The sequence below is a fragment of the Embiotoca jacksoni genome, unplaced genomic scaffold (assembly GCF_022577435.1).
Source record: "Embiotoca jacksoni isolate LCO1_2020_lvr unplaced genomic scaffold, fEmbJac1.0.p SCAF_27, whole genome shotgun sequence".
Classification (NCBI taxonomy): Eukaryota; Metazoa; Chordata; class Actinopteri; family Embiotocidae; genus Embiotoca; species Embiotoca jacksoni.
In genome coordinates this window covers 4,398,750-4,422,883 of record NW_027185378.1, presented here as the reverse complement: position 1 = coordinate 4,422,883, position 24,134 = coordinate 4,398,750, and the positions used below count along the sequence as shown (strand labels likewise).

Sequence of the window (24,134 nt, the reverse complement as noted above, 5' to 3'; positions counted from 1 at the left end):
GCTGGGTCACCATGTTGTGTTCTTTTTTTCTTTTTTTTTTGTCTTATAAACATCCTCTGAGCTCCTTGAACAGCAACATTTATCTGTAATAAAAACCCTGATGAAACATCAATTTACTCATTTATTCAGTTGAATCTTATGGTGTGTGTTCACCTCCCGGCTCAGATTGTGTTCAATATCCCCTCAGAATTCATTTGAATGCCTTTTTGAATAAATGAATAAAAAATCAAGCATTTTTCCATCATCTTGGTCTGAGAGACGGTTTTCGGCAAACAAATTACATCTACTTTTAAAGCTGGATTAAAGATAGCATTTTCTGCAGTCTGCAGTTGTGTTCCATTCCCCTGAGGGGTAGATAATGTTTTTATTGATTGTGCGACTCTTTTCCAACGCTTGGGATCTTCTTGCATTTAGCACACAGGTCCTGAGAGTACATTCCAGCATGACAACTCTGTTTCTGTCCTTCTGGACGAAGTTTGACTTTCTGTGTTTTTGACGCAGGGTGATGCTGTAAAAGACCTAATGCTTCGTTTCCTGGGAGAACAGGGAGCCATGAAGCGTCAGGTCCTCACTGCCAACTCTGTGGAACAGTCCTTCGTTGGCCTCAAACAGCTCATTGTAAGTCACTCGCTGCGCTTTTTTTTTTTTTTAATTTTGTAAATGGTCACATCTACGGTTCAGAAAGTCACTCACTGTGAAATGATGACCTGGCATATACAATAGAAAACGGGAATTTGTGTGTTTTTTTTGTTTTTTTTTTATCTTATCTTTGCACGATTTGCATGTTGTTGAAACAACTTGTTGTGTTGGCATTTCATTCTTGACCTTCGTATCCCGAAACAGTCTCCCCTCAAGATTAGCCTACTTGCTGCGCCATTAGCAGAGGAATTTTATTCATCATCTTCCTCACTTTCATTATTCAACATCTAGATTTTTTTTTTTGACAACTGAGCTATTTCTATCATCCACTAAAGACCTTGTATTACCATTAGATAAGTCCTGAGTCTGAACAAGTGAGAAAAAGAGGACTTTGCAAGGAGGTTGTTTTATCAAATCAGGAGATTTCATACCACAAGCAGCTTTGTGTAATTTACCCAAAACAATAAGAGTAAATACAAATACAAACCTCCAATCCAGTGCTATTCAAAATTAGACTTTCATGGTCTTTACGCCACAATTCTTGTTCACGTTTATATTATTTTCAGTGGGCTAAAAATGAGCCCGCCTCAAAACATGGATGATTTTACGAGTCAAAGACACAACCCCGCGACTCAGATTGGACTTGAAATGGTTCTGATTCAGGCACAAGTCCTTGCTACGACCAAAATTGTCAGCTCCTGGATAGATTTTAAACCTGTGTCTTTAAAAGAGGCCTCCCTCGGTGTGTTCCTAAGTCTCGCGTCAGGCTGCTCAACAAATCTATGTAAAGTATAACAGCTAAAAAGCATCACGCATGTCGTTTCCAGCAGGTGCTTTCTAAGAGCATTAACTCACTTCCTGGTGGTACGTGACAAAAGCACCGGTAGGTAACTAAAGTTTAACAACCTGTGGTGTCTGCTGCTCGTCTGACCTTTTGACCGTCAACCTGTAAAGTGCTTCTACCAAAACTGCTGGGCGGTTAGGTCTCAGCCGCCTGAAAACAGTGACTCAATCGTCTCCTTCCTCCTCATATGATATTTCTTCATCTGCTCAGCATAAAAAAAAAAAAAAAAAAAAAAAAAAAAAAAAAAATGCGTGTCTGTCTTTGTGGCTGTGCAGTCTCACCTCATTCCCTCTCCTGCTGCTATCTATCTACCCGTCGATCTCTCCAGCCCTCATGCGTTTCCCTCCATCATAATTTCTGACCCATAAATGACCCTGAGAGACGGTTGTTATTTAAAACATATGCACAGCAGCGGCAGACAGTGTGATGGCGAGAGGGGTAAGAGGAGATGAGGACGGGAGGGGAGGAGTGAAGAGATGGAGAGGTGGAGATCCACTCGGCTCACAAGTTCTTTTCTCCTGCTGTGCCCATGTATTATGCATGGGACTGCTGTGCATATTTCAAGGGCCTTCTGGACTTGGTGTATATACACACACACACACACACACACACACACACACACACACACACACAAGATGGTACTTTCGGCTTGCAGTCAACTGCACTATATGGTGTAAGTGAGTGTGTCTGTGTGTGTATGTCTGTAAGAGGATCATACGCCATCTGCTGATTGGTGTGGGTGGCTCCCTGGAGCAAGAGGTAAAAGAAAGGCGAGAGATGCTGAGCCAGAAATGTAATGCGGGCCTACAGCGGAGATGTCAAAGAATGACACGCAAAGAAAAGAAAAAAAGAAAGCAGTGTTGTGTGAGTGAGAGATATGGAGGCAGAAAAGGACTTCTCTTGGCCCTAAGCATACACGAAGGCACCTCTGAATACGGTAGGCTGCTGTGTGTGGGAATCTCTTGACATTCCCCGATTAGGTTATTTAAAGGAATTTCATAGTTGGCAACTTTTCAATAAATAAAACAACAATTAAAGAAGAGGTTGTTTTTTTTTAAGTTGCTTATCTAAGCATTTAGTCGGGGATCATTTAGGAACAATTAAACAACCAACTCACATTCTCACATTAATGCAAATCTACGAGCTTTGCTCACTGAATCCATTAAGTTCAGACTTGTAGGATGCAAATCTTTGGCAGCTGAACATTTAATGAAGTTGCACAATGATTTGTTTAATTTTTCCCATGTTGAGTAAAGTCATTTAAAAATTTACTCCAGGGTATCTCCAGGGTTCTTGGCAACGGAAGCGGTGTTTTACCTCCATCTCCAGGTTGAAATGTGCAGCGTGGGTTTGCTTCTGTGTGTTTGTGTTTCTGATATACCGGTTTGGCACAACTTGTGTGTCATATAGGTACGACTGACGTCAATTTTGTCGTCACCGTTTCTAAACTGTTTTATAAATCTCGGGAAAAGGGTTAGGGTATGTGATTTTTCTTTCATGAATATTTAGACAACCTTATGCCTCTTACTGCAAATGAAAACGTCTGAGCACAGGTGCTTAACCAAAAACCGGAAAAGCCCATATGATGTGATACTTGTGATCCGTGAGAGGAAGTTTTGTACTCTCCTCTTTTTTTTTTTTTTTTGTTCTGGGAGTTCAAGGGTCACGGTGAGCTACAGGGCAGCTCGCTTGCTGCTGCTTGAGATTCAATGTCTTGTTCAACAGCAATTCAATAAGGTTTGAACCCTGGGCCACCTGTTGAAGGACAACATCTCCCTTCTCAATGCATCTGAATCTGAAAAAAGCCCTGCTCCCTATAAAAGAGCTTGTGTAACGGCTTTTGCGTGGCTGTGCTGACATCATAATTCGCACAACTACTGATGAATGATTGAGACACCATTTGCCTCGCCATTTACTTACATTCAAATGATTTACTTACAATAAATTCTGAACTTTCCAAACTTCTGAGATCAAACAAACTTGCAGATCAAAGCTGTCGTCGGTGATGTAGCTCACTGAGCTGGGAGGGGAAGTTAAAATTGAGAAAATGAGTGGATGAGCACAAGCAAGCACACAGATACACTTATACACACAAGGAAGTGCAAATGTCAGAAATGTTGTGGCTTTTAAAAGTATAGCCTGCTGAAGGCTGATGCCCGTCAAGACATCTGATCGATCGCAAAGAAGCAAGGGCCATCTTGCAAATGCCGCTACGTGTGTGTGTGTGTGTGTGTGTGTCGGGCTTTCAAGAAACATGTATGTGTTTACCTGCCTTAAACGCATCACACCGTATGTGATTTTAGCTGTCACCTGTCATCATCCTGTGCGGGATGGCCTTTTGCTGGGGTGACACTCTTAGTCAGTGCAGAGTTTTATTTTGATGGGTGGTATCCTTGTGTGTGTGTGTGTGTGTGTGTGTGTGTGTGTGTGTGTGTGTGTGTGTGTGTGTGTGTGTGTGTGTGTGTATTGCAGAGCCCCGCTATGAGCTGGCAGAATGAGTCATGCTGCAGAGCCAGAGTGTGACTGCACCCGTTGCCACCACACAATCCCACCGTTCATACCATACACACACACACACACACACACACACGCACACACACACACACACACACACACACACACACACGTGTATAAAAATACACACTTAGAATGCGCTCGGAACACACAAGAGATTTTTGAGAAGTCTTAATTTCCTCTCTCTCTCTCTCTTTTGTCTTTTTTTTTCTGTCTCTCTCCCCTCATCTGGTAATGCTCTGTAATACTTCTCTCTTGATGTGGACTTGAGATGCTTCTGCCAGGCACATTTTACCACAGCTATTCACTGCTGAGAGGGATCTGTCGAAATATCCCAGCGCCTTTTTATGGGAAAATATTTAGACCCCAGCACCAGCATGTGTGCTTTCATGTCAGTTCATGCATGACATACACTGCATGTAAAACGAGGCTAGGTTTGCAACTAAGGATTGTCTTTATCGTGAGCTATGTCAAAAAATTACCCTCAGAATGATTAATAATTGATTTAAAAGATTAGCCATAATTATCTTAATTGTTTAACTATATTTTCAAACTGATCAATTAATTGAATTCAGAAGTGTCGATTTTTTTATTTTTAAAAAGTACCACAGGAAATAGAGAGGAACTGTTGAATGCAGAAACTTAAATCTTAACATGCACAAAAACTGGTTTTCAACAGTCATCAAAAAGTTCCTTTTTGTTTACTCTTTAGTAAAATTAAATTGTTATCATATAGCCATTTACTTCTGATTATCATGTAATTTCAATCCCTGATTTTCCTAATCCCATTCCAATCCTGTCTGGAGACCATCCTGAACCAGACCACAAATACGACACTGTTAAATGTTACACAATGTCTGTCGCAGATCTTTTTCTTTTCTTTTTTTTTGGTGACTACAAGATTATCATAAACACCCAAAACTTATTCAAAAAAAAGAGAGAGCGAGAGAGAAATAATGGACCCGAATCTATCTCAAGTGAATGCCTATTTCTTCCTTTGCTGTTTTAACTTTGCATTTTAGAAAATGATGCTCATTGAGGTTGGATCCTCTCTCTTTGTCTTCCGACTGACCTCTGTCTCCGCTTGTCCCTGCTGTGGTGTGGTCAGCAGTGAGCTAGTCTCTAGCTCAGCACTACCCTGGGCTGGCCTCATCTGTCTCTCTCATTAGCAATCACCTCTCTCTCTCTCTCTCTTTCTCTCTCTCTCTCATTCTTTCTCGCTCTCTCTCGCTCTCTCTCTTTCCCCACCTTCTCCTTCATCTCCGTCTCTCACCTCCTTTCCTCTGTACTTTCCACACAGGAGACTGTAACCTCTCTTTCCTCCCCACAGCGTGATGCTGTCTGGGCTGAGGGGAAAGGGGTATGGAGGGGGGAGGAGGGGGGGGCAGTGTATCTATACATGTGGCAGTGGGTGTGTGTGAAAGAGAGAGAGAGAGAGAGAGAGAGAGAGAGACCCTCTTTGGCTGGGTCAGACAGACACACCCCCATAATCACGGCAACGACCCAGCTGCTGCATCGCACTTTGATATCATTGCTTCAACCTTTACTTGTCATTATGGTAACCTTTCCATATAGCTGTCATTTCCGCCACCAGTTCCACTCGCAAGCTGCGGCCTGGGTAATGCACCGTCAGCTTTTGTTGTGCTGAAGGGCATGTTTAAACCTTAGTGGTAGTTGTTGCCACCTTGCACTGTTTATGTGGACTGCAGCCACATGCTCCGAACTATTGTAAAAAAAAGTAAAGATGATGTTGCTAACCTAATTCCAGGTTATTGCAACTCTGAAGCGACACTTGACTTTCTTATTATTCGTAGTGACATGCCACTGCTGACCTGCTGGCTTACGGCACTTGCAAACACTACGTCACGCATGCTCCACCTGCTTTTGCAAAATTCGTACATGTGCCGCCGGTGACGGACTAATAAATGTCTCAAGCCACGCTGGCATGCTAACTAACCTCTATTAGGGCAGTACTTATTTACAGTGGTGCTTGTTGCTAAACGCTAACTGTTCCATGCTAACAGTGTCAATGCTGATGACGTCGAGCAGTTATAATGTTTACCAAGTTCACTATTTTAACTCTGCATGCCAACATTTGCCAATTAAGCACTAAATAAAACAATATGGCTGAGACTAATGAAAATTCTATTAGTTTTGAAGGTATTTTGTTATACAGCTAAGTTTTGGACATATTATAAAAGTTTGACCTGATCATGTTGCTGGATAGACATGTCAGAATCTTAATAGCAGTTCACTCCACAGTTAATTCAATGCCACGAACGTCAGCTTGTAGTGCTTTGAGGAAAACTCATCATCGATCATCATGATCTGGGCCACTGCCTACAAAATTCCACGTCAGTCCGTCCAGACGTTATTGAAGAGCTTCTGTCTGGATCAAAGTGGTGGACCGATCTATCCATATCCATAGACCCCCGCCTTTTACTTCCAGGAACTACGTTAAAATGGTGGCTGCCTTCCACCGGCAGTTGAGGATAAAGCAAAGGTAAATGCTGAAGTTATTCGACCATGTGTCCATCCATCACATATGTGCTGTTGTTTCTGTTCCGTCGGGGATTGTTAGCAACATTTTGTGTTTAGATTAGATCAAATTACAGTTATTAAACCCTAAAATAAAAATAAAAAATATTAAAAAATGGTTGCGGATGCGCAATGATAAATAACTAAAAGACACACAGTAACAGGAGAGACACATCCTAATGCATCTCTATTTTTTTCAAACGGTCATACAGTAGATTTAACCTGTTTTCACTCACCTTTCTGATATTGCAAATGAAGAGGACTGCATCCAAGCATTCTTGTTACTTTCCAAAAATCAACAATGCGACAGGCATACCCACTTTTTCTAATTTGCCAATTGTGCAGCGGTATAAGAAGGAATGCAAGTTTTCTCAAGCTTAATTTTCCATTTTTCACACTACTTCTGTCACTTGTACTTGTGTACTAAAGAATGTCTTCAAACTAGAGACTGTCTGGAAGCCCTCTCATTCCAATCATTTGATAATCCCTCGCCCCTCTATATCGGCCTCTTCCACTCTGCCTTGCGTAGTGTCTTTTTCTCAAGTATAAACATTTATGTCTTCAGATACATTTGAACAACATGCCTTAATCATCCCAAGCGATTCCTTTTGTAAGTACAACGTTACACTGACTGATAGAAATAATGGATGACCGGTTAAGTTCAAGTTTTGCACTACCGGGGAATATTTCTCTGTCTATCTTGTATTTTGAGAGAAATTAGATGTGGATCGTGCCTGACCCACTCCTGAACTTTTTGAATGCTATCTTCAAGCAACACTCTCGAGGGGTAAGGGAAATGGGACACACTGTTATTGTTGACAACCAAACCATCAAACGATATCCAGTAGCCCACTAGTCAATCAGTGGTTGATATCACCCAGAGGAGCATCGCTTAGAACTTGTAAGTCACGTTGGGGAGTGTTATGTGGAGTTCTCCAACATGCTATGAGCTACCAGAGAACATTCACATAATATATTTTGCTTCTTTATTGTCTGGACCTCTCGGTGATACCGTTTTGAAGAGTCTGGGCGATTGCCTGTGGGAAGACAAAATTGCTGCTGTGCTAAGTTCACATCAGTACAGTGAGCCAAACACAGCGTCCTTCGAGCTTGAGGACAACATTTGTCCCCCTGGTTCGAGTGTCCGCAGACCAACTACAGAGGCATCTGAGGAAAATTAGCTGCCATAGCAAAGACTGGCATATTACTAATATATTTTTCTTTCCCAGACCCTCTTTGTAATCCAAAATGCAGGGTCTTAATTGAAGTAGCACTGGAGCTCCCTGTGTTAACCAAAGCTGGTGTGAGGAAGCCTTTTTAAGTTTCTTTCGCCTGGAGGCTTTGGGTCTTGCGAGAGAACAAGTGGGCGTTCGTTTGTTCATCGGGCTTTGTTATGCAGGTTTTTGGTTTTTTTTTCAAACTCACCAAAGGATAGGCTCACTGAACTTCCGATCTCCAACACAATTAAGAAGCCTCACTCCTTTTAAACTCGCGACGTGACTAATTATGTGTGTGTGTGTGTGAGAGAGAGAGAGAGAGGATGCAATATGTGCACATTTTTATTGTGCACATTTGTCTGGGTGGGTGTGAGTATGTAGGAGTTTGAATGAAGTATTGCAATGCTACTGAAGCTAGATTTGTTAATTAGGATGAAAGAAGTTGTTTTCTATAATGCTGGACATATTTAGAACATGTGGCCGTGTTAAATGTAAGCTATTTTATTGGTGAATAAAAAAAAAATGTCCGTCATCTGTCCACATCTCCCTCAGTGTCTACAGTTTATCTCGGTGTTACTGAGACGTTTGAGTCACTTACGTAACTAAGATTCGAGTACTTGCCTTTGGAGCCATCGTGAGCACCACACTTGTCATCCTGCGGGTTGATATCTGACCTCTTTTTTTTCATCTCCTTCTTTGTTCCTCTGTCTGGTGTCATTGATCTGCCAGGAGCAGGTACGCTACCCACTGTCCTTAAAAACAAAATGACAAACAAAAGAAAATGACCCTTCTCTACAATTGTGGTAGAGACATGCTGATATAATTCCGACCAACCACCAACCTTTCCATTTTTTTTAACATAATTTTTTAATCCGTTTCATTTTCCATTATTGTTTTTTTTGTTTGTTTTGTCATACTACTGTCCAGTCTGAGGTAATTGAAGTCTTTCAAACCTGCATGATGGAATTCTTGGCAAGCTATCATGAAGCACTTTGTATGCTCTTAAATGAGAAATCAGTGCGTGCAGCAGTGTGGCTTTGTGTGAATGGTGATGTCAGTTGGTTGGTCCACGTCTTTAGACATTAGATAGATGTCTAACAGATGATCAATAGGTGATTTTCTGTTGTCAGGCACAACCACAGTAAAGCAGATAGCAGTGGTTTTTTTTTTTAATATATATATATATTGTCTGTCTGTAGTTCCAATGAATTTGACCACAGATTGGCAGCCCATGGTTAAGTGAACCTGGACCTGTGGGGAAAAAGGCTATTGGACCAAAGTTTCCCCAGTGAAATTGAAAAGATAGAATAGAAATTTCAGCAAATGTCATGACTGCTGACAGCAGGAGTCAAGACCCTGTATATTCTAAATGTAAGATTAGCATCTTGAACACAGTACAGGCTGTGATCATTCACACACTCTTTTTTTTTCTTTTTTTTTTTAATCAGCAGGGTCAGACCTCCGGTTCAACCATTTTAGATGACAGTGAAACATTATCTGACTCGAGGGCTGCTGACATCACGTCTCCTAGCGGGGACCTGTGACCCTCACAGTCTGCCTGCTGTCTTCTCAAATCACAGCTCCTCCACATCTGTAACGTTTGGTTTGGTTTGAGGTGTAAAATTACAGGCTGCTGTATAATTTCAGACAGCAAATATATGCGTAGCAGCGATGCTGCATTGTTACATAAGGCCTCAGCTGAAGTTCACTTTCCCAGCTTTGAGATTTTTCACTTCGGCTCCTTGCGGTGCTTCTCTGTAACTCCCTTGGCCCTCGGCACTCTTCCCCTCTTCCCGCTCTCTACTCTGCTACCCACTGCTTCCTTTTTTTTTTCTTCTTCTTCCACTCTTTTGGCCCAGAGTGCCTGTTTTTATATTTTCTTCCTTCCCTTATGGCCAACTTTGACGTCTGCACTCTTTCGCTGCATGTGCACCAGATTTCTTTCGTCCACATCCTGCTTATCCTCTGTTGAAACAACCCCCCCCCCCCCCCCCCCCCCCCCCCCCCCCCCTCCCGTGTCCTGTCTCAACTCTCTCTGTGTGTGAATGTTGAAGAATGCAGCTACTGGACACCAATGCGATGCTCAATGCTAGCTGTTCCCAATTCACCTACTCACCACACATCCCAATCTCATGCAGACACCTTAAAAACACACTCCACACACCTGTCTTCTTCTCATGCCCCGTGGCGGGGCAGCTGTGTACTGTAGCGTACTGCAGGATGTGTGCGTGTGTGAGTGACTGCAGCTGCTTTTGGCCATCCAGGCTGCCTCCTCGTTTTCAGCTTCATTTCCCCCCCTAATGAAGATTCAGAGGCAGCGCAGCTACTGGCACAGGGCAGGATAGGGGGAGGAGGGCGGGATGCGGGAAGGCGCGATGTGTGGGGAAACAATGACAGTGGGACGAGAAGGAAGGCAGAGGATGGAGGTGGAAGGAGAGGAAGGGAGGAAGAAAGGGAAACGACAAGACTGAGGAAAAAAAAAACAAAGTGTTGGAGAATCCTGAGGAGGAGAGAGGGCAGCGAGGCAGGAAAAGAGAAGAAGCGAGGATGAATAGGGAAAGGAAGACAGCCACGACAGACAACGAGAGGGAGTAGGGTGATGAGTTTTGTGATAAAGACGACTAAAAAGAAAGTAGCCCTCTCTCTCTCTCTCTCTGTCCCCCGCTCTCTCCTAATTAGCTCCCTGGCTGTGATGAATGGCACAGCACTTAGAACCCAATCGGCAAGCTGACCTTGTCATGTGTGTTGATGGGGTGGGGTGACTCTACACCCCCCTCCCACCTCTGTCCCCCTCTTACCTATTGTACCACCTCCTGTGAAAGCAGATGCTGCAGATATATATGTGTGTGTGTGTGTGTGTGTGTGTGTGTGCGTGTGTGCGTGTGCATGTATAAACAGCACGTGCGTGCACACACAAACAAACACACACACACATGCTTGTCTACCATGTTTGTGTGAGTACTTTGTCCTCCAGCCATTATAGCTAGTGGTTGCTTTTCCTGAGAAGATTAGTTTGTTCAAAGGCCTGATTCTCATTGTTTGTTTTGTTTATTTTGATTTTCAAGAATGATAAAAAAGATCTTACAATAATCAATATTTCCGGTTTATTTGGTCTAATTTCAAAAATTGTATCATCAAATCCTATCCGTAATAATGATACTCCCCTATTAACTGTTGAGATCTAGACTAAACCATCAAAAACAATAATTGCTAGATTAAAATAATTGTTCGTTGTAGCCCTCCAAAATATCATGTGGTGAGAGGTTATAAACAAACCCTTTGTTTGCATATTTTGGAGAGCAAACAAAGGGGAATAGTATAAGCATCAATGAACCGTCAGATATACAGTTGTTCAAATTATTATTTAGATTTCAGGTGCACTGACTTAATGGTTTACTTCCAAATAAAGTGGTTAAAGGATTCGTCTAAATTGTTGCCATGCTTATGTCTTTCTCATGACAGGTTTCAAACAGGTTGTACATAGTTGACAAAAGATCCTCAGATCCAGGTGCATTTACTTGCTCCAGAGTTTTGGATCCCCTTTGTCAGTTGTCCTGGAACTTTGCATTATTCTAAGAACTTCCAGGTTCTCTCTTCTATGTTTTTTTTATGTTAAGTAACAGTCACTCAGTAGTTCACTCTATGGTGAGCACATGTATACTCCAGGTACTTATTTAACCATCATCATTTTTGAGACATTTCTGACAAGTGTAGAGTGCCACTGCTGGTAATTTTAGCATCTATAAAATAAAAATAAAAATAAAAACAGCCCACTGCATTTGGGGATTTTTGACAGAAATACTTTTATTTTTCCATTATGAGGATTTTTGAGGGCGCTATGCAGTCCATACAATTCACACTCAAAATAAATGGTCGATAGTAAATATACTGTTGTCATTTCTGAGTGATTTTGATTAGAATACGACAACTGACCAAAGTCATTGCTGCTGCTGAGGACTGTGATAAGGCCGAACATTCCCCAACAAATAACTAAATGGACCATGACTCGAGATTGTGTGGAAACTTGTTTACAAAGTCAAAAATGGATTTTGAAACTTGCGATAAAGAACCATTTTTGCCCAATTTTGCCCCGTTGGGATTTTGCTAAATTCTCAGAACTCAGTAACTACTTAAGTGACTACACCTTTATTATAACAGTGAGAAATGATGGCCAAAGCTGTGAAAACTAGAGCGAGATGCGCTAAACTGAAATTACTTGGAAACCTACTGAAAACAGAGCAAGTACTCGTAGTTCAATTGGCGCATTTTATTACTCTGTGGATATCTTGGTAATGTGTCCTCTTGAATGTGTTATAAATGTTAATTCAGTCAGGGTGGTGGTGTGTGCGCCCGTGTGTTTGAGACATGTTATGTCTCTTCTCCCCTGCAGAGCAGTAAGAACTGGCGGGCTGCGGTGGATCTGACCGGCCGGCTGTTGACAGTTCACGGTCAGGGATATGGCAAGGCCGGCCAGCCCTCCTCCCACACCAACGAGTCACTGCAGGTAAGACGGCAGTCGCTTTCTCTTCATCCCATCCATTCCTCTGTCTTTCCCACCTCTGCCTCTAGTGCTTCTGTGAGTAGTAGAGCGGGTTGCCTTTGTACTGCACAATTATGTAATTATTCGTCCATAGCGCCTGAAGATGGAATACATTTAGAATTTTGTTGAAAATAGGCCCAGTAATGTGCTTGAAGATTAATGTTGGAAAATATCCTCAACGATCCTATTTCTCATATTATTCAATACCCCTTATTTGGTTTTCAGAGAATCATTGCGTTTTTGTTCAGATTTTTCTTTTCCTCCAAAGTGATCATATAATTATGTTTTAGAGTATTTTAATGTTAGGGGGACAGATTTTGCATTTGTTCGCTGCGATGTACATCTGCAAATGTTAGACAGGACTACGGTTATCTGTAAGAAAAGAAGTCCAAGATATTTTTTTCTTGATGTTTCTCGTTGGAAATTGTGCTCTTCCATATGTTTTTCAGTGTTGTATCTAGCATGTTTTTATGGGTGTGTTTGTGGGGCTTCATTCAGAAGATGGATGGCTGCATGAGCTCATTAAGAGGGCCGCCCCTGTGGGCGACTTGGAGCTTCAGACTTTAAATTAATTGACCATGCCGTTGCCTCGTGCCAAATATTACAGTTTCCTTTACGTTCTAAAACATCCTGGCACTTTTTTAAGTCCAGGTTTCGAATTCCTCATGTTTACAATTTATTAATTTTTTTCTGAATATAAGTACTTATTCTTTTTTTTTTCTTGACTTACTATGTTAAATTCTAGCCATGAGGTAAACTAAAGTATCACCACAACATAAAGCAGCATGCATCATAATATAACTCTATTTCTTACCACGATCTGTTTGCCCACAGGAACTTTGACTTTTCAGTATAAAGTTGCATGATCATGAACTTGTCATTTATATTTAGATAAACTGGGCTTTAATTATTTTCAATCATTATATTTTTCGAAAGAGCACCTTGTTGTAAAAATAATCCCAAGTATGTATGGTAAAATGTACATTGGTAACCTTAGAACACTTATAGCTGTCTGTCAGTCGACTATTGTAATGAATCCTTGACTCTTAACAATCAATTAAAAACAGCCCTTTTGTTTTAGTTTGGATGAGCAGTCCCCAAAAGGAGTGTTGATTTGTGTATAGGCAAATTTGCTAGCAAAGCAGTTTGATCACCAGCACGATGAAATGAATGTGTCAAAAATATACAGAACTCCCAGACTAAAAACGGTCAATTTCGCATTCAAGCGAAAATCAAAATGTTATCATATCATCACCTGGCTTTGTCTTGAGTCTTCATGTTCTTCCTGAAGTCTTCTCCAAAATGTATTCTGAAGGTGTTAATCTGTAAACAGTTCACCTAATTCCACTGCAGGAACTCGCATTGGATTTTTATCATCACCACCAGCAATACAGCCATCAGTGCTAACGACGGGAGACAGTGCGGTGGCGGTACAAGTGAAGACAGGAGCTAAGAGTGCACCGTCTTCAGGGGTTTCACATGCTACTCACGAGCTGGTGGAACCCCCCCCCCCCCCCCCCCCCCCCTCGTGATGTTTGTCTAACAGGGAGGGCAGTCCATCCCCGACTCAGTCAGTTCAGCATCCAGCATGTGCCCGGGCTTCTGTCCAAGTGCACACGGCTGTGTGCTGTCAAAAAGCTCAGGAGAATTTACACAACATGGTCCCGGAACAGCTTGTTCCTTCCAGATGTGAATAAGCTCGACACAGCATTATACAGCATCCTCCATTTTTAACATTCCATCCTGAAAGGAAAACTGTCTGAATGTTTGGTAGATTATATTTGATAGTTGATCCTACACGGCAGCAGCTAAACCACAGGGGATGAAAACAATACTGCGCATTTCCTTCCAACTGTTTCTGTATGTTTTCAGTTGAAGCATAAAAAAAAAAATTCTAAACACAACCATCTATATCGGGGTGCTGTGTGCGCGATCCCTCCACTTAGGATATTGTGCACTCAATTTACTTCTATTTTTATGTGTCTGAATGTGAGAATCAATCCACTGTGGTGCCCTCATGAATTCCACAACTGTGTGTCCGTGGCAGTGCTTTCTATTTGTTTGATTTTTCAGTCAGTAATGATGATTGCTAGTACACTTACAAGTAAGTACAATGTTTAGTGTCTTTCACACTGGGAGTGATGAATCACTACAACAAATCAATGTTGGATTTGTCCCCTTCAAGTACTGACTGGTGCACTTTTAATTCCGTCATTTTGTTTCGCCCTCTTCTGCACTGCTTTGATGGCATCTAACCAGAGAGCAACTCCAGCTGTTTACACCTTTGTACCCAATTCCGAATATTTACATCACACTGTTGTATGTATATATGTATGTACTGTATGTATGTAACGACACATTTATTCAAATCTTTCTTTTTTTAAGATTCTCGAAAAATGTTGATGCATTTTGAATTTGCGCCCGCTTACATCACAGTACCTCAGAATCCTCAGTACAATGCCAATCAAAAAGGTGAGGAGGTCAGTGAACACTGATTAGATTTTCACGAGGAAAAACAAATCTGGTTTTAACCAATTTAAAAAGGAAGCATCGACGTCGTTGACATCATGCCATCGACAACAAATTCCCCATATACAGTCCCGTATATGAATGCTTCAACAGCTAAAAAAGACTTACTTTTTCTTACTTCTTACTTTTTACTCCCCTCCTCCCCCCTCCCCCCTCCCCACACCCCCCCCACCAATACATTTGACCAACTGAGGCAGGTGTGTTTGTGTGTGTTCCAGCTCTGGTTTGTGCGGCTGGCCCTTCTCACCAAGCTGAGCCTTTTCCAAAACGCTGAGCTGGAGATTGAACCCTTTGGCAACTTGGATCAACCGGACCTCTACTATGAGTCCTACCCCACTGTCTACCCTGGGAGGAGAGGTATACACGCACACGCACATTCAGCTCGTACAAAGCCATACCATTCAGTGTTTTTGGGGAGTCAACGTAATTGACAATTTTAAGTCGAAGGAGACCTTTTGATACTGATTACAGAGGCGAGACTTAAACAGAGAGACTCCTGAGTTGTGCATCACGTAATATCTCTTTTCATATTTCATTTGCCCAAAAGCTGTTTTGAATGTGTTATTAGCTCGCTCTCCAAAAGGATTTAGCATTTTACCCACATTTTTTTTTTTTTTTAGGACACATAACCATACCACCACTGTTCTATTAAATATTCAAAGGAAAGTTTCTGCCAGGAGCTTGATATCAGACTTTATCGTCGAAAAGCTCCAACAACTCTACTTGTCTCCAGCAGTTCTTTGGTTTTGTTTTTCCTCTTTTTACGCTGCATGAATTGCTCTCTAATGTATTCCCATTACTTTGGATCTGCTTTGCCCCTCGGGCTACCGCACTGAAGGCAGTAGCAGAAACACAGTTGAACACACACAGACACACACACACACACCACTACATGAAAAAAATAAAAAATACTTGAAGCTACACTGCACAGCCTTCTAAAGAGAGCCCCGATTGACTTTCTATTGCTCAATATTAAACGCTTTATGCCCTTCTAGGTGCTCACAGACAAACTGGCATGAGTTGTGTTGCCTGGCATCAGAAGTCGAACATTTCTCTAGTCCAATGCTTGCATTGACTATCTATTACCCATGATCACACTCTTTGAACGCCTTAAGAGACAGCCGGCCCTTGTATCTCTCTCTCTCTCTCTCTCTCTCAAGAATTAGGATCGACTGAGCGCTCGAAAAATAATCAATGTTTGTCTGTTTTTAATTTGTTTGCCAAATGAAAAGTTGACTCTAATTTGGACTCTAGATTACAACCTGCAGATATGTAGTTCCAAGTCCTGAGTTTGTTTAAATGTCTCTAATGAAATCCAAAGGTCTTAAATACCAATACGCAAAATTATAAAGATACCCTGTTGAGTGTGTTTGTAAAGAAGCAAAAGCATACTTTCCTTTTACCGTTTCTTACCGAAATGCATATCTGTGTATTCTTGATAAGTCATAGATGTGGTAAATAATGTATATTTCCTCACCCATAAAACATTTTTATTTTAGGAACTGGCAGCATTGAAGTTTAATAGCGAGTACTCTTCTTCTGTCCCAGATTTAGCCAAAGTCTTGTTATGTTTCATGATGACTTTTAGTCACCAACTATTGATTTGATTAATTAATGGAGTTAGGGCCTGGTCAGACCGGAAATTGGAAAAGTACATTTATTCCTCACTTATTTATAAAATGAGCGGCGCTGGAAGTTTGATGACATCATGACCAAGGCTCCGTTTCGGCTGCCGCCCGCTCTTTTCCGCTTTCCAGGCGAGGCACAGTTCATCTCAAACAAGTCACTGAACAAGGAAGTGATGTTCTAACCGAAGACCCAACTTAATGAGAGGACTTACAGATTGCATTTTCAAATTCATTTTGAAATGAACAGTGCAGGACACGTAACTGTAAAGGAATAAAGTGGGGGTGTTATTTGCTGATGACATTTGATAATTGATCACCTCGAAAAGTTTTTTCCATTTTCATTTGAATAGTCCCCTTATATATTATATGGAAGCTTTTATGTAAACTTCCATATTATATGGAGTATCTATAAAATGGTCACCTCTTTCTTGACTGACGGACCGCGTTTCTTGTGGAGAGCAGTTTCCACTCCAGCAGAGAAAATGGATGTTGCGAAACCTTTAAAAAGACAGATTCCACTATTTTGGTCACTGTGCTAATTTAAAAACTGTGCTGATAATGTACCCTTGGTTTAATCATGCAAATTAGCATATCACATTGCACCACAGTTAAACTTGAACGCAAACAAGTCCAGCTGCTTTTAACTTTATTTCTGCATGCAAATCTGCATCCATTTAAATCAGTTACTTTAGCTTCACATAAATTCAGATTTGATCAAGCCTTGAAATGTGTTATATCAGTTAAAACTGTCACACTAATCCCAACAGAACTCTAACAGACAAGTATCAACACATTTGAAGGTAATTTCAATCTGATAAGAATTACTGACACCCTGGAGACAGGGAATAATGAATCACAGCGAGTCAGTGTGGTCCAGTAAGATCGAAGATAAAAAAAAAAAAACCATGTAACACAGGACAGTAATACCGATACGGGGACATATGAAGAGTGTATTATGTACTGTAGATGGGTTAGATAGAAAAGCGCAGGCAGATAGACGAGAACGATAGAAATTGAGATGCATAGACTGGCAGAAGCAGCAGCCAAAGATGGACTAGCTAGCTGAGTTTCACATCTGATGGCAATATCAAAGAGACCCTGATCAAAGCCTGGGGACTCACCTGAATATAGGCTCTTCCTCAGGGTGTGTGTGTGTGTGTGTGTGTGTGTGCGCGTGTGCGTGGGTGTGTATACGAGTGAGAGAGACAGTGTCAATGATGTAGAGGCAGAGAGATGAGTGATGGAGCTGTGCAGCACAGAGCGAGAGAGAGATGAGAGGGTTTAATAAGCAGCCATACGTAGCTCAATGCCATCTGTAGGTTCCTGCCTCCAGGGCTGTGTGCAGTCTGTGTGTGGGTGGATGGGTTTATATTCTCTGTATACTCTGTGTCTCTCTCTTTCTCTCTGCTTTGTGTTTCTTCTTTTTTTCTCTCTCTCTCTCTCTCTCTCTCTCTTCCCTGCTATGTCCTCATCCCACCCTGTTTCTTATTTCCCCCCCTTTTTCCCCACGCACATTTTCTCCCTCCGTCCCCTGTTTTCATCTCGTCTTCCCTCCCTCCGTCCCTACTTCCCTTTTGTCCAGGCTCCATGGTGCCGTTCTCCATGCGACTGCTGCATGCCGAGCTTCCCCAGTACCTGGCAAAGCCCCAGGAGGCTCTGGACCGCCTGCACAGTCTCAAAACCGTCTGCCTTACTGTTAGTACACACACACACACACACACACACACGCGCGCGCGCACGCACACGCACGTACCCACGTACCCCACGGCTTCTGGATGAACATAAAGATATGCATACTCTATAGTATTCGCACAATACAACTACACACCAACAGGAAAGCCCAGTAGAACATACAAATCCTTAAGCCCACCTGTGCAAACTGCCAAATATGGTTGGATTTTAGAGTTATTGAATATGCAAATTCTAATACACACCAAAAAGCCCTCAGTGCTGGCAGTGTCCCAAACTTACCCCATTGAAGTTTGAATCCCCACCCCCTTACCAACAGATTCTGGAGAACTTGGAGAAAGGCTTGGCTGAGGATGGCAGCATGATCACCCTGACCCAGGAGAACAGGCAAGGTAAGCGTGCGTCAACACACACACACACACACACACACACACACACACACACACACACACGCACAGGCCCAGGCCCACGCCCACGCAAGCAGACATTTGGCTATAGACCTGGCCACTGTCCCAGACTGCATCACACCGTGGGAGGAGAGTGAGGTCATGGGCCCCAATGGATAATAACCACACAAGCACTGAGGCAGAGGCACACCTGGTGCAGGACTGCAGTATACCTCAGCCACACACACACACACACACACACATACACACACACACACACACACTCTTTCTCTCTCTTTCTCTTTCTCTCTCTCTCTCTCTCTCACAAACGCACAAACACACCAATGCGGTTGCTCTAAAACTGTTTAGCACCTCACTGCTTCAGTACTTGCGCTGAATATCAAATGGTCTCTCCAGCCCTTCACGCCAAGCAGATCAATACAGATCAATCCCACCCAATCCACTCACATCTGCACAAGTGTGCTAGGGAAATAGGCAGGCACCCCCCATTTGAAATTCACCAGTTTTTTTAGGCAGACACGCCTCCACACAACCTGATGTAAAGACATTTCATCTGTTCTTCTCTTCTGTTCTCCCGTCTTCTGCTTTGTTCTCTTCTCCTTCTTCCTCTTTTGGTTTTTGCAGGACTTTCAGCAACTGTCCCCAACATCTGTTTGTCAGTTTTGAAAAGTGAACAACAACAATGCCACTTAGGACAACTTTAGCTCAATGTACGGAGACACCTGTTTATATTTGGGGGGAAATCGACACGGTGATGCGTGTACGGATGAGTGTGCGAGGGTTGGCCGACTGCGCCGGCTTCACCCCCTTCTGAAAGCGGTGTAATAGCCGTGTCCTCTGTCTCTCCTCTCTCTCTCTCTCTCTCTCTCTCTCTCTCTCTCTCTACCCACGCAGACAGTCGACAGTGAAGTCAATAACGCAGGGCCTTGCCTTCACACATCAGACCCCTACTGAGTGATTAGCTCTTCTCCCCCCACCGCACACACACACACACACACACGCGGCAATGAATAGTAATAGGCAGAGCACACAGGCTGTTCCACAGGGCGCACTGTCTGAGAGAAAGAGGAGAGCGGAGTGTGCCGCAGTATCTTTCCTCCACCACCTCGCCTTAAAAATAAACCCCGGTGAAGAGGGGGAGGAGGCTAATTAGTGTTTTTTTTTGTTGTTGTTGTTTTTTTTTTGGGGGGGGGGGTGTTACAGGGATGTTCAAAAAAGCAGGTGGAATGAAAAGAGGGAAGTCTCTCTCAAAGAAATGCACCCCAGTCTGTCTTGTCGTCTTCTTCTCTTCCTGTTTGTAGCGTCGCTTAAGCTGTGGAGGTCTCGTCTGAGCCGGGTCATGTACTCCATGGCCAACTGCCTGCTGCTGATGAAGGTAGGTGTATCAGGTCAGCCGGCGTGCGCGTGCGCGTGCGTGCGTGTGTGTGTGTGTGTGTGTGTGTGTGAGAGTGTGTGTGTGTGTGTGTGTGTGTGTGTGTGTGTGTGTGTGTGTGTGAGAGTGAGAGTGTGTGTGTGTGTGTGTGTGTGTGTGTTAATGTGAGTGAGTGAGTCTCAGAGATCTCTGATGCCAGGCTGGTGGAGGATTCACAGTGAAATCCCCCCAGACTGACCACTAATTGGATTCTTGGTCAGTGAGAGAGCAAGAGAGAGAGAGAGAGAGAGAGAGAGAGGGTGGAAGAGAGAGAGGATGGGACATGTGTTCACATCAGACTGTAGAGAGAAACACAGTGCCATCTGCTGGTTAACGTTGAGATGACATTATTTTACAACCTGCATGAGCTCATTTTCAGTTTTGATATTTTGACTTTCAATCAAGTCACATATTTAAGGATTTAATAGTATTTTTCATTTGTACAGAGCATTTTTTTTTTAACAAGATCACACAAAAAGTAACTTATATTACATTTAAATTTGACATTATATCAGGTATTTTTCATGTTTCAACCCCCTTTACTTCAAATCATCCATACCTGGATACATTCATTGCTGAATATCGGCAGACATGTTCTTTTAAGGAGCTAAAAAAAAAAATAGTATCAAATGAAGCTAACACAGGTAATTCATACGAACAGATTGCTTTAAGGAGAGCATTAACGCAAACTTTGAGGTGAATACAGAACAGATAAAGTAAACCTGAAGAACCGCCACAATCATAACTTTATTTTTGGTTGAAATAAATGCAGGCTTTACAGCAGTGTAGAGTCAGACTCATAAATATCATCCATATTCACAGTATTACAGTAGAGTCAACAATAAATGTCATTTTGTTTTGGAGATTTTTTTTTTTTTTTGATAGTTGTTTTTCTATCAATTTTTTTATGCCCAATTTTGTCATGACTTTGAGATGCTGGGATTACACACCTCGTATGCCAATGTATAGTAGACGCTCTCTGTACCTGGTTTCCCAGCCTAGTTCACACTAACCCTCCACACACACACACACACACACACACACACACACACACACCTCTCTGACCTCTCTCTGTCGCCCTGCTCAGCATTCCAGTCACCATGTGAGCGATGTGTAGCAGCACAGCGTGGAGGTGGGAGGAGGGTCACTTCACCCTGCTAATACTCCATATGTTTGATTAATGCTCTCTCCACGACTAAACTCTGCTTTTTTTTTTTTTTTTTTTTTTTTTTTTTTTTACCCCACACGCCCTCCACCTGTCTCTGCCTCCCACTGTTTACCTCACTCGCTTCTAACTTGTCTTTTCTTCCGTTACCTTCCATTCCTCTCTCATTTTTGTTTTGTTTTTTTTCCACCTCTTTTTCCTCTTTAATCCGTTCTCTCCGTCCTCAGGACTATGTTCTGGCTATGGAGACCTATCACTCCATCATCCAGTATGAACCCCAGCAGAGTGTGCAGCTGCTCAGTGGAATAGGACGCATCTTCTTGCAGGTCTGCACATTAACAGACAGATGAATGGACACACTATAAGACGCTGAACACTGGAAGTTGACCAGCCCATCTTAAGCATAAAGTTCCAAAAAGCAGGGCGGGAAACGGCTAGTTTGCGAATTAACACGTTGTACTTTGCTTCAATAATCTGTATTGAAACAAAACTGTGAGTATGACAATTTGCGCTTTGGGGCTGAGTTAATGCACTCCAACAATTTTCTTGACTCATAGTTAGTCTATCTGCCAAGCGCTGTGCAGCATGCTCCTTGACGGCACCAAATTCGTGCTGACAAGGAGACTCTTTGAAGTCACGGCATCCAATAAATATACAGCACATACCGCCCTGTCAAGGCTGTTTCATACCAGTCTTTACGCTGAAAAATATATATATATTCACACATCCGTACTTTTGACCGATCTATGCGTGCTTCACCACGCTGCTACCTGGTAGTCTTTGTTATGTTATGTATGTTGAGGATATCTTTATTGAGAGCAGAGACTGAGGTCACAGAAGCCTCGTGTCATGCTATTGAATCTGTCAACAAAGCCACAGCAAAGTAAGAGGAGCCGCTTCCTTTGGAAGGCATTTTCCTCCTCTTTGAATTCTCATTTGAGAGTTTTCTTTGAACAGTCTCCTCAACGGTCCTCATTACAGAAACACTCCAGGATAATTCAGCATTAGGTTTCTGAGGTTATCAGTATGAATTCCTTCTACCTTCTTAAAAAAACATTTTTTTTGTTTTGTTATTGTGGATGACTACAAATAATACAGATCAGCCTCAGCCACTGTGACAGAGAAGGAAAAAACTGCATTTTTTTTTAAAGAATTTAAAACACTTTATTCTTGTAATTAGAAAAAAAAAACTAATTGAAATGCTCAGTGACTGGATGGTTTTCTTTAGTGAAATGCACCTTGAGTGTCACAGTTAATTTCTGTCATTACGATTTGATCAACACAGACTCGTTACTTCATTTTATGAAAGAAGCAGGCATTTTCTACCACAATCATCTTTTCTGCTGATGATTCCAGTGTTTTATATCCATCTAAGCCAAGAAGGGCTCCATCTGTAACCTTACAATGTAAATGTACAAAATGAACCTTTAACCACGTTTCCCAAAAACCTATCCTACCTCCAAAACTCACTCTAGTCAATATTTAATATAAAATACAGAAATTCTCATATTATCATTAGCAATATACTTTTTTTTTTTTTTTTTTATCATCTTTACTGGACTACTACTTCATGAAATCTCTTTTACAATGTATACACACTTTAATATGCACACAGAGAGAACAGTGGTAAATGTGTTGCTGCTGCTGCCGCTTTCTTCTTTGCCAGATCGGGGACGTTAAAACGGCAGAGAGATACTTCCAGGATGTGGAGAAAGCCTGCCAGATGAAAGGGAGCCAGCCCAGTCACGCCACATGCGTGCTAATGAACAGGTGCGTGTGTTCCGTGCATTTAGCGCCTCTGTACAGCGTGTGAACTCGACGCTGTTCGGGATCATGTTTGCTCCACGGACACGGTACTTTCTTCGGGGGGGGGGGGTTTTCGCAGGTTCGTGCTTCCTCCTGGCTTGTGATTTTAGCACAGGAGGTCACACCTTCATAGCTCTGGCCGCAGGTGATGTGGAATACGAGTCAACGCTCAGGTGACAGCCTATCTTCCTTAGGTTGATGCTCTTTACAAAAACTTTGGTGATTCATATTGTCATGCAGCCATATCACCTATACGTAGGAGTTTTATTTAAGAACGACTAATGTAGAACATGCACCAAATGGTAAATGCTCAATAATATGAGCTGTGTGTAATAGGCTAACCCCCAGAACAATCAATCTGAAAATGAAAACAATGTCAGGCCCAATAAAAGTAGCCTAAATACTCTTTTTTTTTTTTTTTTTATCTTATACAATATATGATGTTCGGCTTCATGAGATTTAAAATGCAATTTCTTTTTTCTCTTTTAACATCAAGATCATTACCGATTGTTCCATCTATACTAAAATAATCATGAGGACAAACTGTAGTTTTTAGGTTTTTGATTAAAGAGAAGATCATTCATCGTTTATAGGTTATTAGTATTCAGATGATGCGCAAGTCCATAAATCGATGGCGATCCCAGTCTGATGTGGAAGAAGTGAACGTTTGGGATAAAGTGGAAGGGCCGACTGAGAGCCAGACCTTATCACCCTATCAGCTGCGCCTGACGTTGCAAACACGGTTTTGAACGAATGGGAGTCAATCCCTGCAGTCGGGTTCCAAAATCTGATGGAAAGAAAAGAGAAGAGGCTGGTATAGCAGCAGATAAATGTGGTGTTCACATTTTTCCTTCCGAGAAAGGAAATAAGGGGAGCGAAAAGGAGGCGTGATCTCAGACCAGACTTGCATCATGGACATTGCGGTCATGTATCATTCAATGTAACCAAACCGAAGCACTCGGATGCTTGTAGTTTGGAAATGGTGTGTCCACCTGTCACATTTTGGTTTTGCTTGTACGCAAATAAGCAAAAACATAAATAATTTTTTTTTTTTTAAAAACACTGACAGGTCAAGTAAATACCGTTGATGACGTAGTAGCAACGGTACCTGTCAAGCAGTCAGATGTATTAGGCAGCAAATGAAGAGTCAGTAGCTGTTGAAATTGATGTGTTGGAAGCATAACAAAAATTTTGCAAGTGTAAAGAT

General features: G+C 42.1%; 1 protein-coding gene across 3 annotated transcripts in view; it reads left to right on the top strand.

Moving 5' to 3' along the window:
- Positions 1–24,134, top strand: part of trappc12 (trafficking protein particle complex subunit 12) — a 31,546-nt gene that overhangs the window by 2,974 nt on the left and 4,438 nt on the right. For all 3 annotated transcript variants that reach the window (XM_069160880.1, XM_069160881.1, XM_069160879.1), the window contains 8 exons: positions 502–618; positions 12,143–12,256; positions 15,040–15,178; positions 18,032–18,144; positions 18,458–18,530; positions 19,847–19,920; positions 21,349–21,447; positions 22,788–22,891. In XM_069160880.1, the coding sequence (XP_069016981.1) occupies positions 502–618; positions 12,143–12,256; positions 15,040–15,178; positions 18,032–18,144; positions 18,458–18,530; positions 19,847–19,920; positions 21,349–21,447; positions 22,788–22,891 (833 nt within the window). The remainder of the gene's footprint in view (positions 1–501; positions 619–12,142; positions 12,257–15,039; positions 15,179–18,031; positions 18,145–18,457; positions 18,531–19,846; positions 19,921–21,348; positions 21,448–22,787; positions 22,892–24,134) is intronic.